Source organism: Hermetia illucens, chromosome 4 (genome assembly GCF_905115235.1).
Source record: "Hermetia illucens chromosome 4, iHerIll2.2.curated.20191125, whole genome shotgun sequence".
Classification (NCBI taxonomy): Eukaryota; Metazoa; Arthropoda; class Insecta; order Diptera; family Stratiomyidae; genus Hermetia; species Hermetia illucens.
The window spans coordinates 49008710-49022302 of record NC_051852.1 but is presented as its reverse complement, the minus strand read 5'-3'; the positions used below and the strand labels follow the sequence as shown (position 1 = coordinate 49022302).

Genomic DNA, 13593 nt, shown 5'->3' with positions numbered 1-13593 from the left:
CCCAACGTTAGGCCTGCCAGCAAGTGATCTAGTTTTGCTGACTCACTTACTGACAGGCGCCTTATTAATTCGATCTTGAGCTTCATTACGTCGGACACCAGCACGATGGACTCCTCGCCCAGGCCGACCACCACGTGATTGAAACGGGTCGCGTCTGCTGTGATCCCGGGCATCTGGAACTGTGCTTCCAAATGCACGAACCACAGTTCTGGGTTCCGCCGCCAGAACGGAGGGACGCGCACGGCGAGGGCGGTCACTTGCGGGTCCGATGGATCTGCCGCGTCTTTGCCGTCAACCGACATTCCAAAAGGCTAATAACTACAACGCGAATTTGTGGAAAGGCAATCGCGGTAACACCGACTTCAGCCAAATCCCTAAACGACACGGCAGGCCGCACCGTCAAATGACCGTACGAGCGAAAGCGAAACACCAACGACGTACTCCAAAGTGAAAAGCTCGCCAAAAGAACGGAGAGCAAGAGATCTACCGATGCGAACACCTCGACGCCGTCTCTTGCGGCGATTTAAATTTTATTTTTACCACCAAAAATAATTTCAATTAAATGATAAATAATAAATTAAATAAAGCAAATGGCGACGTCTGCCGAGGAGGCGGCTGATGGCGGAGTATCCTGCTCCTGAGGCGATAGCGGTAGTGTCGGTGGCTGCTGCGGCGGTGCCTGTTGTGTTGATGGTGGCAACGGCTGCGGCGTCGGGCACCGAGGCGGCGCTGGTGATGGTGTCGACGGCTACGGCGGTGATGGTCAGCTGCGCTGATCTTGACGGCGGGGGCTGCAGTGACGACGTCAGGCGCTGCGGTAATGGCGTCTGGGGCTGCGGCCGTGACAACAGACGTGACGACGACGGCGACAGCGGGGCTGCAGTGACGACGGCGACGAGTCTATTTTAAAATGGCAGCGATAAAATGCACATCACACACTCGGGATTTGCATCACGGAATCTTCCTGGCAACGCGAAAGGCTTCTCAAGATCTCCTGAATTTTCCCGATTTTTTTTTTGTTCCCCAGTTATTTTATGGTACGATGGCTGGGGCTGGTGCTTTGATTCCTTCGGCGATGTTCGCTCCGGGGTCACCAATATCGTTGTAATTAAGAACGAATACAGCTTTTTAATTAATTATTCCTTAGGATTCCCAGTCCCAACTAGACTTTTTTTCGTCCTCACTTTTTTTACTTAAAATATGACATTTTTCGTCACCTACATGGCACTCTGCTCTTCACTCCTGTAGCAAGGTCTAAACTGAGTGGAGAGCGCCGGTGACGTCATCTGTCCGCTGGTATTCACAACATTCGAAATAAATTTGCCGCGCCACATGTTTATGGCAGGTCTAGAAGAACTAATGGAACAGCGTGGGATAATGCCCACTTTTTGGGTTAGATATGTTGATGATGCACTAGCCATCGTAGACATATCGCTGTTGAATGGATTACTGGGAAAAATCAGTCAGCTCCATAAAAATATAACATTCACTATGGAGACTGAACAAATGGGGAAAATACCATTCCTGGACATCAATGTCATTAGAAACAGGGAAGACTTCGAGTTCGATATATTCAGGAAGCCCACAACTATCCAACGAGTCATACTCAGCAGCTCTTTCCATTCATACCAGCACAAATTCGCAATCTTCCACAGCATGGTACATAGAATGGTAAACATCCCTCTAACCAGGTCGATATATATTAACGAACTGGTTTATATAGAAGACATCGCGAGGAAGAACGGTTATAGCACCGACATTATAAACGCTATAATAAGGAAGAGACAGGCTATCTATAACAGGAAACAATTGAAGTCCATGCCAAGCACCAAAGATAAGACAACAGTGAGATCGAGCATTACATACACCTCGTTGTGGCCTAGGATTAGTAATGCGCTTAAAGGATTTAAAATAGAGGTTGTCCCCAACAAGTAGACATGCACAACTCAAAACGCGACTTAGGAGTGTAAAGGACCCAAAATCCAAGGAGGAAGAGAGCGGGATCTATAAAATCACTTGTCCGGAATGAACCAGTATATATATAAGTCAGACTAAGCGATTGGTATAAACAAGACTCGAGGAACATACTAAAGAAGCGGAACTAGCGACTAAAAATCCACTACGGCACATTAAGTCTGCAGTCGCAAAACATATAGTAGACAGGGGCCATAACATTTCATGGGACAACGTGGATATCATAAAGCACAGAGTTAAGTAAAACAAATCATTACAAAATAAGCACTGAAGAAGGACACATGTTGTGTCCAAAACACAAATTTTATTTATGTCGAGGTAATAAATAGAATTCTATAGTTTAATCGGAAAACTTTCCTTTTAATAGTTTTCTTTTATTGTACTTTGCTCTTTGATTAATGCAATTGGTTTAAATATTAAACGGTTCCTGTCTACTCCATTTCGATGTAGGGACTCTCTTTCTACAAAAGTAATAGTAATAATGGTTGATATTGGACTTTACTTCGTCATCAGGGAATTAGTCTGAGACCGTTTGACTTTACTACTTCGAACTAGCGAACCCACTCTCCCGCTTTAGCGAGCCTTCAACATAAGGAACCGTTTTTATGGATGGGAGGAGGAGGGGAAAAGGCTATTAGTTTAAAGAACCTCTGATATCGGGTCCCGCCACCAATCTTCTTAGCAAAAGAAAAAGAACCCGAGCGAAATACGAAACACGCTTCCTCTGCCAGCGCTACTCAGCAATTTTCCGCCAATGTTTTCCGGAGAGAGCCCCCGGTCTGCATAAACTTGCTCCTGGAACCTGTCCCACTTTTCATAAGCAAAAAAGGTGTGATTGACGTCGTCTACCACTCCATTGAAAAGCACATAGGGGACTGTGCCTTCTCAACCTTGTGCAGATAAGACAGAAAACCTCCATGTGCGCCTAGAAGCTGGATAAAAAAATAATCACTCTCACCACGGTTTTGGTTCAATCGCGGACCTGGATTGCTGATGAATTATGCAGTTCATGTGACTCTTGGTTAGTTTTCCCAAGGCAATTTCCATTCGTTTAGTGTATGCTACCCATCTTCACGAGCAGCCACCTCCCTTGAGTCCTCTACCTTGTGCTCGTAGATAGTTTTCCGTTCCTTAGCAAAGAGAGTAACGGAGATTGTTTCTACGATCATCATCACAGCCGGTTCTGAGACAGTGCAGTAGACAGACGACACTCGCAAAGCTCCCAGCCTTTGTACTGGATGTACCTTCTTGCCACAAGCGTCACCCCATAAATTCGCATCGCTGAGGACAACAGACTGCGTTGCTCTCCTGAAAAGATGTCTCCGGCCAAAGGTACGAACCCTCATATTTGCTATTACCTAGCTTAAAGTAGAAACTCCAGCTGCATCCTTGCCTGCTGCTGGTATGTCTATCATATCTGTCCACTTCACATTACATTCCACTACAAAGAGAACCACCTGTTGAGATCGGTGGCTGTTTGCCTCAGTTCAATGAACTGCATTCACAATCTCCATGATAGCATCCATTGTTCGTCTCCCTGCCTTGGGGATAAATCATTGGCAGCAAATATCGCTTTGACTAGTTCAATCCTAATGATCTTTTCGAGCATTTTCCCGACTACCTCAAGCATACAGAGTGAGTGGTCGATATGCAGACGAGCACTCAGAGTTTCATTTGCATTTGCTGATTAGCGAGAGTCTGGGCATCTTCAAACGACAAGGAAAAATTTCCCAGATAAGCTTTGAATGTACCAAACAAGACATTCGGTCAATGGTGACCCAGTTTGTAGATCTACCAGGATAACGTTGAGTATTGGTGTTTTCTTATTTTTCATAGTGAGGACTGCCTTTTGGGAAATCTTCGGCGCCTTCCAAGCTGTTGATATCAACTCGAAGGAGATGTATAGGAAACAATGACCGTGGAATGCGGTCCAGATGGACTGGCGTTAAATGAGCACAGTTTGCGCAGATCAATTTACAACCGAGTCTCGACGGATTGGGATCCACCTTGCTGAATTGCTCTGCCAACAGCAAATTTTACTTGTGTTTATCGTGCTGCCGAGTTCTCTTTCGGCTGATACGTGCTGTTATTCTGGTTATTTAAATATTGTATCAAATGCATATGACACTATTTCTGCAAGTTGGCAATTTCTGCCGTCCATCAATACATAGAATATATGATTGCCCTTCACTCCTTGGTGGGGATAGCGCGCCAACCACACCTACGCGCCATGTGGTTACATGAAATGTGTTTCAGCTCCCCCACGACTTCCGGAGACGCACCCAGTCCCCCTATACTGTTCTGCGCCAAATGCCCTTGGGGCCACCCATTCATCGGTCATCTCGGGAAAGTGGATTCCCCTGCATGGCGTAGCCAGCAATGCAATTGTCGCCCCTCCTTAATGTGTGACCTATACATTGCCACTTTCGTCTCCCGATCGCAGTACGTATGAGTGTCAGGCCCGTGCCCCAACCGAGTTTTACGTTTGAGATAGTGTCAGGCCAGTGCACTCCGATAATACGACGCAGACAAGTATTGACGAAGGCTTGGAGCTTTTGGGTAACAGTGGAGTTCCATTTCCATGTGCTACACCCATATAACAATGCAGAAAGAACAATAGCACAGAACAGTCTGATCTTGATTTTGGTGTTGAGAAAATGCCATTTCCAGATTTTAGACAGGGATGCGAAATTGGATCTAGCGCTGTTAATGCGTCGGATAACATCCAATTCGGTGTCACCATCGGTAGAAACCACACTTGCTAGATATACAAATTCATCGACGCTCTTGATGCTTTGCCCATTAATGCAGATAGAGAGACTGCGTTGACCCGTCAGACCGAGAACCTTAGTTTTATTGGTGTTTATTTCCAGTCCAACTCTATTTGCCTCTCCCAATCCAGAGCCAGTTGTCCAAGTCATCGGCGTGGTCGAGCAGTATGAAGAAATTCACCGATAACAAGAAGAAATAATATCGGTGGCAGGATGCAGAATGCCCTAGTGGACTTCTCTTTGGAACTCAAAATCCTTTGAGATTTTACCTCGGTGCAGTACTTGACATTTTACGCCATCATATGTCGCTCTCTTCTTCTTTTTCTTCAGCCTTTGTCCCATTCACAAGCAGGGTCGGCTCGTCGTGATCGGTTTCGCCAGTTGGCTCTATCGGATGCAATCTTGAGGCCTTTAAATCCCCATCCAGCGTATCAAGCCACCGTTGTTCCGACCTGCGTTTTGGTTGTTTACCATCGACTTCGATATTCAGACCAATTTCGGCAAGTGAATTCTCGTTAGCACGAAATGCGTGACCATACCATGGAAGGCGCCTTTCTCGCTATTTTTTCACGATTGATGCAACCCCATAACGATAGCGGATATCCTTATTTCGGATGTGATCAAAACGTATGACGCCATTAGTCCAACGTAACATCTTCATCTCCATTACCGCGAGACGTCGTTCATTGCCTTTTATAGTTGGCCAACCGTCAGGACCATAGAGAGCAACAGGAGGGACAACATGGTGGCAAGTTTTAGATTTGAGACGTTCGTCGATCACAAAAACACCAGTTATGGAACGCCACTTCATCCAGGTTACACTAATGCGTGAAGCAATTTCACAACGCGGTTCTCCATTGGCTGATAGCGTTGACCCGAGGTATTTAAATCGCTCAGTTCTGGGCAGAGCACTGCCGCTGACATTGATTGTGTCTGTTTCATGGGGATCGGTTGTCGAAAATTCAGTTTTGTTTAAATTCAATCTGAGGCTGTGTCGCATGAGGCGATCATTCCATTTTTGGACAAGTTGCTCGAGATCATTTTTGCTTTTAGATGCTAAGAAAACATCATCTACATAAAGCAGTGTGTAAGGCGCTGGACGTTGGATATCCCGTGTGACGGTGTCCATAACAAGAACAAAGAGGAGTGCTGAGAGGGCGCTTCCTTGATGACCACCAACAGAGACACGAAACGGTTTTGATACACCCGTCATACTCCGAACTTTACTTTTCGGATCGTGGTAGAGCAATTGAACCCAGCGTACAAGTTCTTCTGGCGCTAAGTGTTGTCGTAAAGCGTACCAGATGAGTTTGTGTGGCACACGGTCAAACGCTTTCTCTAAATCCAGAAATGCAATGTAAAGAAGGCGATGCTTCTCACGGTGTTTCTTCATGAGTAACCGCGCAGCGTGTATTGTGTCAGTAGTTCCGCAGTTTTTGACAAATCCGGCTTCCCTTTTTAAGGTTTTGTGTAAAACAAAACCTTTTTAAAATCGGTTTACTGTCTGTCCATCACACGCATATTTCTCGGAGATGATTGTCACGATTCACATCAAATTTGATGAAAAAAGGTGGGATGCGAACACTCACGCTTATAGTGAGTTACATAATTCTACATTGACTTTAAGCAGGGCTCCCCATACACGCAAAAGGGGGGTGTACATTTTTTTTCATCAAATATAGTCATGTAGAGTATCAAATGAAAGGTTTCGATTGGTACTTTCCGAAGTTGGTATTAATTTTGAAATTTGTTGGAAAGGTGGGAAGTGCGGGGGCCCGAAAGTGATCCTTTCTTTAACGGACCCATTCTCAGTAACTATCCAACCGAAAAATCTAAGAAAATCGAGAGGCTGCCACTATATGCTGCCTAGGCTCCGAAATTCAAAACTTTTAATATCAATATCACCTGAAAAAGCATATTTTCACATGACATGTGCATATATTACGTTCTAGGTACTAATGAGACAAACGCACAGTCAAATGTATTTATAAAAGAAATACACAAAACCTTTCATACTTGAAGCATCCAGCTTCCGGTTTCTCGACTTGTTTGTAGCTCATTTTCGACGTGTATCCACAAGGGCTTTATCGGATTTAAATCCGGGCTCTGAGGTGGATGAGGAAGGGTCTTTTTGATATGGTAAAGCAGCCATTCCATGGCTGTGTGTTTTTGGTCATTGTCATGAACTAACATGATGTGCTGGCAATCCCCAGATCGCTATCGAAGCTGGTACGTGCTACCTTAGTATATTAAGGTAGTCCACTTTAGCGAGGTTTTCCTGGATTATACATAGGGTCCTTCGGATGCTATAGCACTGCACACGATGATGCTGCCACCGCCGTATTTAACTGCTGCTACTTTTCTCCACACCAATTGCGGGCTATCGGAACCGAAAATGTTAAATTTCGAGTCGTCGCAAAAAATAACTTTTTCAAAATCGTTCTGGCATATAAACGAACTCTTGAGCATATTCAAGTTGTTTTTTTAATATTCTTTTGGGAAAGTAGTGGTTTCTTCCTCGGAGTATAGGCCCTATATCTCTTCCTATGGAGAAAATTTCGAACCGTTTGTGGATGAACTGTCACTACACCTTTGTTCTCAAAATTATGTGCAATAGATACAGCAATTGTCTTCGAATTGTTCCTTAGGTCCCGCGAAATTTGTCTTTTTGTTTGCTCCGACTGGATTTTCGCAGGTCGGCCACTATCTGTTTTGTGATAAACGGATCGCCTTTCTTTAAAAATTTTTATGACGTAATACACAGTGGACTTTGGCTTGTCTATTATTTCAGTTATTTCCCGTACACTTATTTATTCTTTCCAAGTTGTCACAATTTCGGCATATACGGAATTTTACCTAATACTAGCACCAAGTACCAAGCATTTAGGCTCGGATGATCGTACTTACTTAAATTATATAGGGGCGCTGGTGGTAGTGGCCGGTCGAGCACGTATGCAGAATGGTATATTTCTGCATGATTTGAACTAGACTGTGCGAGAGTCCCGGAACATCAAGGGAAGCCGTGAGGTATAATACCTGTAGTTGACAATATTATGGGACGATAAATTTCTTTGATTTCCCGAGCCAGTGGCTCATCAGCTTCACCTTCTTCTCTATGTCCTTCCGTTCGATGTTGCTATTATGAGGGATAGCAACATCAATAATATACGCGGAGCGACCCGTTTTGTCAAATAATAGCACGTCAGGCTTGTTATGTGGAATGTGACGATCAGTCAGACCTTACCGGTCCCAATACATGCTGTAAGCAGAACTATCAAGTACTGTTTGCGGCTCATATCGGTAAACCAGGCAAGTTCCCGTGATTAGCCCATGCTTGTATGCAAGGTTTTGATGGATAACCTTACATACAGCATTATGCCTGGTGATGTATTGCACCGGTGCTATAACAGTGCAGCCAGAAATGAGATGGCTTTAACGCCGAACAACACATTGTGCACTGGTCGTTCTGCACCCGCTCTTTCATGATTTACTTTTTAAGGTTTTGTGTGAAACAAAACCTTATTAGAATCGAGTCGGTGTCTGTCTGTCACACCCGATTTATTCGGAAAGGGCTTGACCGATTGTCACGAGGGTGCAAAATTTTTTTTTCATAAAATGTGGCCATGCGGGGTATCGAATGAAAGGTCTCAATTAGTACTTTGGTTCCATATTTGATATTGGGTGAAACATAGGGGAGTGAGGGCTCAAAATATGACCGCCAAAAAGTGTGACAGGTCTCGTTCTTAGAACCTATCCAACTGAAAAATCTGAAAAATATCACAGTGGTGCTTCCCTATGAAATCTAGGCCTCAAAATACATCCGGTTCCGATATCTGCACAAATAAAGCTAATAATAGTATATTTCCACATTTTGGAAATTCACCCGGCAACCCCCTTATGTTCATCCGAGAAGTACAAAATTTGGCCTGGGCATAAAGAAGAACATAATGCATAATGCAAAGTTATAGGGGATGAAAGTTTGCCATTTTTGTGAAATGCGTGCATTCTACAACCTGTATGACGTCATCATCACAATTCAATTCCTCAATACCACGGCAAGAGAATTCTTATGAATGGGGTCGGAAAGAATTATTTTGTTTTAGTTTTTTAGTCATTTGTATATGAATATCGATTACTCCAGGCAGGCATGTATATATGTAAGTATATAGTATATGCGTGCTAATGAAGCTTGCGAGTAGTGTCTAATTCAGATAGATATATTTGTACATTAAACCAGACGTATTTAATATACGTACTATATACATATGTATACTTTTGTGCCCGAAGCAAATCGAAAATATATACGTGCATATATATGTACAGTATTAGGAAACAGACAGTTTGTTTGTTTAGGGTGAGTATAATATCTATGGTTGTAATATGTACGTATGGCTTGTAGTGTGGAAAAATATGACGGAATATGTTGGATTTGTAGCTACATAGGGACAGAAAAATGTGCATTGAAGTTTCTTAAATAAGATGAACACAAAACCTTTACACCCGAAGCGCGAGCTTCCGGTATTCCGATTTGTTATAAACTAGCGTGGAGACCACGCCGTCCGGAATGGCACACATGAACCTCTCCGTTTCAGCAAAGAGCTCCTCAGCACCAAAATGCGAATCGACAAATGGCTGCCAAAGGCAATTCACGTGTTTACCGTGGATTGCCGAACCACGACCACGACCCTACCTCCGATGTCACGAGGCAGGTTCATCCGCTCCACGGCAGACTTTGGACATAGTTGTACGTATGCGCCACTGGACGTTTTCCAGATCGGTCTTCGTCCACGTTAATATTCCCAATGCATAAACCAGTGAAGGGATAGCGAATATATTCAATGTGCTTATGTTATTCTTCATCAAGAGATGCGATTTCAGCACCATCTTTACACGTCACAGGGATTCGGACGGTAGAGCATCCTTCAGATCACCAACTCGAGCATGGGTTCCTTGCAGAATGCTTAGGTATTTGTATAAGTTTGTTTCGGGCATAGCTTCGATGTGGAGGTCATCACCATCATATCCGAATATCACGGCTGAACATCTGTACTATTCACAGCAAACTTCTAAAATGGTCTTCAGTACCAGCATACAGCTTGAAGTCATCTAAGTAGATCAAGTATGTCATTTCGCACTTAGCACATAGGCCCTATTTTATTGCAAAACCATGCTCTCTAGCATCATTCATGAAATCATCATCAGCCATGAAAAGGGGTTCCCAAAGGGGACTCAACGATTACCCTGGAAGATGCCCCTCCGTATATGGATGGGTTCTGAGATATTAGCACCTTCAGATGTACGCACTGGTATGATCGCCAAAAGCTTTATTAGTTTCGGGCCAGTGCGATACAGATGTAGGACATCGATTAGCCAGGTATGCGGAACGTCATCGACAATAAATCAAACATAAAATAATAATAACGGTAGAAAACAGACATGAAATATTATTGTTCTGTCTTTCATAACTCATTTAAAAATATCGGCTGGTTTTTGAGATATTTGACTTCAAAGTGTATTGCCGTAACCGTTCAACTTTTTAATTGGTTGGCTGTATATATAGTCAATTGGATTGGACAATTCAGTAAAACGAAGCAATTAGAGTAAGGAAATCGATGAAACTAAAGCACAGACTATTTACTCTATGACCTTATTTTGTTTCATTTCAGCGGGTGTTATTCTGTACTAATCTTTTTTGTTAAGAATTAATAATGTCTAGGCAGGACTATACTATTCGTTAAATATTTTTATTTACAATTTTATGAATGCACTTTATAAATCTGAATATTCAAAAATAGTATTAAATATCTTTTACTTTTAGGTTTGGCATTCACTTAGCTAAAAACCTAACGAAACAGGTAATCTTTCGTGGATATCGTCCATTTGTTGTAATTCGTCCTGAGAATGAAGCGTCGAGAAACTTGTATACAAAATTAGGATTTACCAAGGCTTATGAAATGATTCGTGTGACAATGAAACCGCAACTGAAATCTCCATTAAATGATTACCAGCCAGATGGTAACTGCAATGAGAATGACATTGAAACGTTGCAGAGAGAATTGCAAGATATGTGCAGCAATGGATTCGGGAAATCTACTGAGGAAATCAACGGCGGGACTAATGGGATCCTGGCAGCGGAGGAGAATTCAAACTAAATTCACTTGAATGTCAGTAAACAATTGTTTAAAAAAGATTTCTGCACATAGAACGCTTAGAGGTTACTTCTGAAAATTTATAAGTATTAAGTAATGTCAACATTCCAACGCACTTCATAAGTCATGGCGCGGGTCATAGATGCAAAGATGCAAGATACATTGAAGTCGACGTCAATATTCACTACTACTACCTATGAACGTTAAGTTTTTTGAAAATTTTCTGCGTTTTTACATGGAGGCGAGGGAAATTCATTCTAATAAATTTATAATCATATACACAACACATGAACTTCTAGTCATTTATAAATTTAGTGGTTAAGTAGGTGCATGGCTACTACATTGAATTTGTATCGAAGAAAATGTGATTTATTCTGTAATACGTATTGGGCACGCGTTTCCGTTTGTAGAACAATATATATACTTCATTGCATATTATTTGAGCGGTCTTGGCAATGAGATACGAGTAGATATGACTTTTGGATAAAACATTTCATCACATTTGAGCTTCCTTCAACAACTAGAATTGACGTAGAGAGAGAACAGCTCCTACACCCTATGCGGAGCATACTTAGCACTTTGCTACTAATTGTCATCATCGAGGAGTCTTTCGGACCATTTTTCCTAATTACGTAGTTTAGTTAACGTTGAATAATAATTAAAGACATAGAGTGTTACACGTTTTAAATTCTCGCTGTAGACACTACCGAATTGTGATGATAATAAACTGAATAGAAACTTGAAACCTTAGAATTCATATCATCATGAATTTATGAACCGAATTCACCGTCTTATGTATATTGAGATGATATGAATAGACAACCAACGCCTAAGTGACGTCTTGATGACATGAACGAACAATTATAAAGTTGAGCAAACATAATATAATGTGCTTTAACAAAACCATATCTTTTATTTAAATGTGAATATACATAATAAATGTGCATTTAATCCAAACAGATTTTTTGAATCTGCAGAATAATGCTAGGTAGAGGACTTAAAGGTTAGAACTCCAAGGCGTGCCTTGGTAGACATTTTGTCTCTTTAAATTAAGTAACATAACAAGGAATTCTTCTTTTTTTGCATCCTTTGTCCCATTCACAACCGGGTAGGGCTCATAAGACAGCAAGGAAATGACTCGGCAAAACTTAAAAAAAACTTTGTTTCTCATTCTGTTTTACAAATTATTTTCACAAGAAATGAAGGAAACCTGTTACCCCTTTTTAAACGATCAAGAGGAGAGAGTTACTCTTGGTTGCGCCATTTTGCTGGGCCAAGGCTTGATCTAGATGGAGGCGAGAGGTTCGCAAATCATCATCCAGTCTACGAAGCCATCGTTTCGGTTTCGATTGGCCTTTTGCTCGTTTCCCATCGACTTCAAGGTTCAGACACATCTTGGCAAATGAATTCTCCTTAGGGAGAATTACATGACAACATCAACGAAGATATCTCTCTCGCAATTTTTCCACGATCGGTACAACTCCACATCGATCTCGGATATCCCCATTTCGGATGTGATCAAGGCGTGTTACGCCACTGGTCCAACATCTCCATTACCGCGAAACGTCGTTCATTGTCTTTTATAGTCGGCCAACACACAGAACCATAGAGGACAGGGCGCACGATATTGCGGTAAATTTTAGATTTGAGACATCGATCAAAAAGAACACCAGTTGTGGAACGCCGCTTCATCCACGTTGCGTTAATGCGTGAAACAATTTCATAATGCAGCTCTCCATTGACCCGAAATATTTAAACCGCTGATTTCTAGGCAAGTCACTGCCACTGACAGTGATAGTACCTATTTCATGGGGGTTGGTCGTCGAGAATTCAGTTTTAGACAGATTCAATTTGAGAGCATGTTGAGGTGAGCATTCAATTTTTGGACAAGTTGATCAAAATCATCTTTGCTATTAGACACTAGACAAACATCATCTGAACAAAGTAGTGTATAGAGCGCTGGACGTTGGATGTCCCGTGTGACAGTGTCCATAACAAGAACAAAGAAAAGCGATGAGATAGCGCTTTTTTTATAAACACCAACAGAGACACGAAGCGATTTTGATACATCATCATAGAGCAATTTAACTCAGCGCACGAGTTCTTCTGACAATAGGTGTTGGCGTAGAACATACCAGATGTGTTCCTGTGACACACGATCAAACATCTTCTCTAGATTTAGAAGTGCAATGTGAAGAGAGTTTGGCTTCTCACAGTGTTCCTTCACGAATAACCGCCCAGCCAGTATTTCGTCAGTAGCTCCACAGTTCTTGACAAGACCAGCTTGTTTCACGGTTATTTGAACGATTTCGCAAATACGGTTGTCAAGAATGCATTCAAAAATCTTCATGGTACAGGACAGTAACCGGATCGGATGGTATTTGAACATTCAGTTGGACTGCCTTTCTTTTTCGATTTGGAACAGTGGTGCCCTCCGTCCAGTCAAAGGGTGTTCTTCCTTCCTCAAAAACCCGATTGAAAAGTCAGTGAGAAACAGTGTTGGATCCCAGCTCTTTACTTTCCAGAGCTCAGATGCAATGTCATCAGGTGTTTGTTTGCCCTGATTTCATTCATTTAATTGCTTCCTGGACTTCAGTGACCTTGACAAGTGGAATTGCTCCTCGCCATCTATCTGTCGTGGTTCGTCTATCGGTAAGTAAAGCACCGTCCTTACCATTAACTCAACAGAAATGTTCGAT

The 13593-nt window shown here is 42.4% G+C and overlaps 1 protein-coding gene across 1 annotated transcript in view; it reads left to right on the top strand.

Moving 5' to 3' along the window:
* The window catches only part of LOC119656142, a 38160-nt gene extending 26309 nt beyond the window's left edge, over positions 1 to 11851 (top strand). Inside the window, exon 6 of the mRNA XM_038062474.1 lies at positions 10564 to 11851. Coding sequence (XP_037918402.1) covers positions 10564 to 10897 — 334 coding nt within the window. The 3' untranslated portion in view covers positions 10898 to 11851. The remainder of the gene's footprint in view (positions 1 to 10563) is intronic.
* Positions 11852 to 13593: the final 1742 nt, after the last annotated feature.